This window comes from Carex rostrata, chromosome 6 (assembly GCF_964058835.1).
Source record: "Carex rostrata chromosome 6, lpCarRost1.2, whole genome shotgun sequence".
In the NCBI taxonomy this organism is placed as follows: Eukaryota; Viridiplantae; Streptophyta; class Magnoliopsida; order Poales; family Cyperaceae; genus Carex; species Carex rostrata.
The window spans coordinates 13,079,354-13,084,033 of NC_135923.1; the positions used below are offsets into that span (position 1 = coordinate 13,079,354).

The 4,680-nt window shown below is 36.6% G+C and overlaps 1 protein-coding gene across 1 annotated transcript; it reads left to right on the plus strand.

Annotated features, from left to right (window-relative positions):
* Window positions 1-1,655: 1,655 nt before the first annotated feature.
* Window positions 1,656-4,252, plus strand: LOC144555597 (3-ketoacyl-CoA synthase 6-like). The gene is made up of 3 exons (XM_078303989.1): window positions 1,656-2,124; window positions 2,614-3,336; window positions 3,536-4,252. Exons 1-3 carry the CDS (start codon window positions 1,738-1,740, stop codon window positions 3,917-3,919), a joined length of 1,494 nt encoding a protein of 497 aa, XP_078160115.1. The 5' UTR covers window positions 1,656-1,737; the 3' UTR covers window positions 3,920-4,252.
* The last annotated feature ends 428 nt before the right edge of the window (window positions 4,253-4,680 follow it).

Consider the following 4,680-nt stretch of genomic DNA (forward strand, 5'->3'; position numbering starts at 1 on the left):
CAGAAGACCCGACAAAATTATTCTTTGACAACAAGACTGCAATTGATATCTCCCACAATCTGGTACAATATGATAGAACCAAGCATATTGAGATAGATCAACATTTTATTAAAGAAAAACTTGATTCAAAAGTTATCTATTTACCATTTGTGAGGTCACATGAACAAGTAGCATATATTCTCACCAAAGCAGTACCCAATAAATAATTCAACATAGCTCTAGAAATATTAATGATGAAGGATATTTATGTTTCATAGTGAGGGGTGTGTTGGAATATACACCATGACACGATCACAGAAGATCAGAAGATGATTGCAAAAGATTTGTTTACTTTCAATGTAATATCTAAGCAATCTTATATTAAGGAAATAAGTGGAGAAGGAAATATGTTATTAAGGAAATATTCAAATAAGACATGATAGATTAGCAATCATATTATATATGAGAGGGTGTTGCCCAAAAAAAGATATATGAAACTACTATGTAATTCTATTCTGAAATAATAAAACAAAGGGAGGGAAGGGAGTTTCATGGTAGTGATTGTGTTCCTTGTTATATTATTCTAATATTTTTTAGAGTACTGTTTTAATGTTCATTTCAATTTAGGAGTGACAAAAAAAATTCATAGTTCGTGATTTGATTTGAGTTTGATTTGAAATTAGTTCATTCTGAAACAAATCAAACTAGTTCGGTTCGAATCTTATTCAAATCAAACTCAAACTGGGTATAATTTGTTATAAATTGATTCACAAACTATTTAGGTTCGAATCTCAAATAATACAACTAATGGATTCAACCATTAATCTTTAATAATGCAGGAACCAAACTTATATCATAGCTCAAAATTGTTAATATAATAGCAACTTATAATAGGAAAATATTTCAGCAGCGTAACAAATTAACAATGGAATAAGTTCCATTTGACTAGATCCATGCTGTGATTTTAATCAATCTAGTAGCGTAAAAGGTAAGGAAATCTTGAATTGGCCCATAATTCATTAGTGTAAATTTGTTAAAGATAAAAGGAAACCGCATGAATTTTGTTCCGCGAGAAGAAAACTAATGCATAAACTACCAGTATAACTAGGGCTGCTAAAAAAGAATTGTAGTTCGTAATTCGATTGACTTCAATTCAAAAAATATGTAATTTACAATTAATTCGATTCAAAACAAATAAAACCAGTTCGATTCGAATCTTATTCAAACTCAAACTCAAACTCAAACTCAAACTCAAAATAGAATAAATTCGATTCGGCTTGATTCGTTGCCACCCCTATTTCAATTTATAACGACCGGATTTAAATTTAAATTTTGAATTAATTATGTTGGCAGATCTGTAGGGGTGTTGAACAGGGAATGGGGTTGCAAGCCAGCTGAGGGGCCGGCCTCTTTCTTTAGATTTTATAAAAATTTTAATTTACCAATAGTTTTCGGCAAAAATAGCTTGTTAGTTATAGTTGATTCTTTAATGCGGTTGAACCTAAATCAATTTTATTAAATTTTCACGACCTCCATTTTCAGCTTTAGTAAATATGTATATGTATAGTACAAGCTATACCGGATATCAGAAAAAGTTACATGTAAATATATAGACTTAAACTACCAACTAGACCTCACATCTCCGCTTTATATTCCCTTCCCCCTCATTTCCCCACAAATTAATTAAAACCCTGGAATACACCTCCATCCTCTTCTTCTTCTAGCATCAGAACCCTAAAGTTTGAGTCTCTTGCAAAAATGGCGAATGAGCCATCGCCGCAGTTCTTAAGCTCGGTCCGATTGAAGTATGTAAAGCTTGGCTATCAATATCTTGTAAACCATATAATGACCTTGCTTCTTATCCCCGTAATCATCGCTATATCTGTTGAGATTGCACGTGTCGGGCCAGATGAGATACTCTCTCTCGTCCGCTTCCTATATGACCTCGACCTGATTTACATGATGTCGACTGTGTTTCTCGTGATCATAGCCGGCACTGTGTATTTCATGTCTCGCCCAAGACCGGTATATCTTGTAGACTATGCCTGCTTTAGACCGCCCCCGAACTTCCGCGTGCCATTCTCGACATTTTTGGAGCACGCACGCCTTGTCCCTCAATTCGATGAGAGGACCGTGCGCTTCCAGGTGATTTTCATTTGATTCTGTACTTTCTGATAGATATATATATTTCATTCCTTTGTTTAAGTGGTAAATACAACATATATATATATATAAACTTGACAAAAAAAAGAAAATTAAATTAATAATACTTGCCAGATTTATTTAAAGGTAAGGAACATTTCCAAAATTAGAGTAATATGTAAAATGCAATAGGCACTTGGCAAAAAAAAAAAATAGTTATTACTTGAGGTTTTGCAATCGTTGTGCATGTGTTGTGTGTGTGCGCGCGCGTATATTTTCTTTGTTATTCTTATTACAATACATAGACAACATAAAAATTATATAAACTTAATTATAGTAACACATCACTTAGAAAAACTTAAATGTTTAAATTAGAAAATAGTGTTTTCAAAATATATCTGACTAAATTACCCACAATAAAACTTTCTATATTAAATTAGCTATAGGATCTTACAATCTGTTGAATATATATATTTTTTTTTCTTGAATCAGGTACGTATATTGGAGCGTTCGGGTCTAGGCGAAGAGACGTGCCTCCCGCCAGCAAACCACTACATACCGCCAACGTGCAGCATGGAAGCTGCTCGTGGGGAGGCTGAGTTGGTCATTTTCTCAGCCATAGATGAACTGCTCAATAAAACGGGTATGCGACCCAAAAACATCGACATACTCATAGTTAACTGCAGCCTCTTTTCCCCGACCCCATCGCTCTCTGCCATGGTCGTAAACAAGTACAAACTAAGAAGCAACATAATGAGCTTCAACCTATCTGGCATGGGGTGCAGTGCTGGTCTCATTTCCATAGACCTAGCACGCGATCTGCTACAGGCACACGGCAATAGTAATGCTCTAGTAGTGTCGACCGAAATAATCACACCAAATTACTATCTTGGGAAGGAGCGAGCAATGCTCCTTCCCAACTGCCTGTTTCGGATGGGAGCAGCGGCCGTTCTGTTATCAAACTGCCATCGTCAGAAGAATCGGGCCAAGTACCGACTGACCCATGTTGTAAGGACACATAAAGGAGCAGACGATGCCGCGTACAAGTGCGTGTTTCAAGAGCAAGATTCGGAGGGAATTACCGGAATAAACCTGTCAAAAGATCTTATGGCTATAGCCGGTGACGCTCTCAAGTCGAATATCACTACTATAGGCCCTCTAGTGCTTCCTGCCTCTGAGCAACTGCTCTTCTTATTCTCCCTCATCGCTCGGAAGGTAAATATATATAAGATTAAGCCAACATAATTTTTTAGTATTCAACTATTCATCACCAACTTAAATCTTTTGCATTAATCTTCAAACAACATAACTATTATATTGAATAGTTGTTTCCATGTCAACTGCCATACAAGTGAACAACTTATCCATTTTGTTTCCTGTTTTTTATTTTTATTGTTTAATTTAAAACGTGTAGGTTTTCAAGGCAAAGTGGAAGCCGTATATCCCGGACTTCAGGATGGCATTCGAACACTTTTGCATTCATGCCGGAGGCCGTGCGGTCATTGATGAGCTGCAAAAGAACCTCCAACTCTCGGACCGACATGTCGAGGCATCACGCATGGCGCTCCACAGGTTCGGTAACACATCAAGCAGCTCACTCTGGTACGAGCTCAATTATATCGAGGCCAAGGGCCGTATGAGGAAAGGTGACCGCGTTTGGATGATAGGCTTTGGCAGTGGGTTCAAGTGCAACAGCGCCGTCTGGAAGTGCTTGAAGACTGTTCAAACACCAGTTGAAGGTCCCTGGTCGACGTGCATCCACCGGTACCCGGTTGATGTCCCGGCAATATATGGTTAAGGTCTTGTGATCGACCTGTGCATACGGCGTGTGTTTAGGTATGTCTATTGTCAGCATCGCCATTAATTGCGTGTGGCTATTGGCATTGTAAAATTTTATTCGCACATCATTAATCCAATAAAAAAAACAGAGAAAGAATGATGTACTTCAGTCAAATCTGCCATAGCTTGCATAAATGTACCACAGTCGAGATTTTATTTTCTCGTTCAAAAGCCGGTATTTTTATAGTAAGAGGAATGGCTAATTTGACCCAAAAAAAATTATAATTGAGAACTGTGCGGAAAGGTTTTATGATGTTATAATGCTTATAAATAGTACTCCAATGTTTGCATATTTATTGCTAAAGAACAGATCTGGATGCTTGGTGTAATTCAGTTTAAATGCATATTGTACGACGCGGTAAGTGACTTCGAATTTACCGTTGTGACTTTGAATTTATTATTGTACGTCATTGTTTATTTGTTATCAGTCGGTGTTTAATAAATGTGGAGGATGGGGTTTGGTGTTTCCATTCAAGGAGAAATTAAATTCTATTAAGGGTAAGATTTGAATGGAGGAATCTTCTGATTTGATCATGTACACCTACCTATAGACATCTGTTGGCTAAAACTTGAAACTATATCACATTCTTGGCAGGAATACATTATTGAACTCTGAATAAAATCTTTAAAGACAACCTTAACACATATATGGCTAATTTAATTATCAACATATATACTTGCCAAACAAAATTAATTCAACAGTGACAGCACACTGGCGAT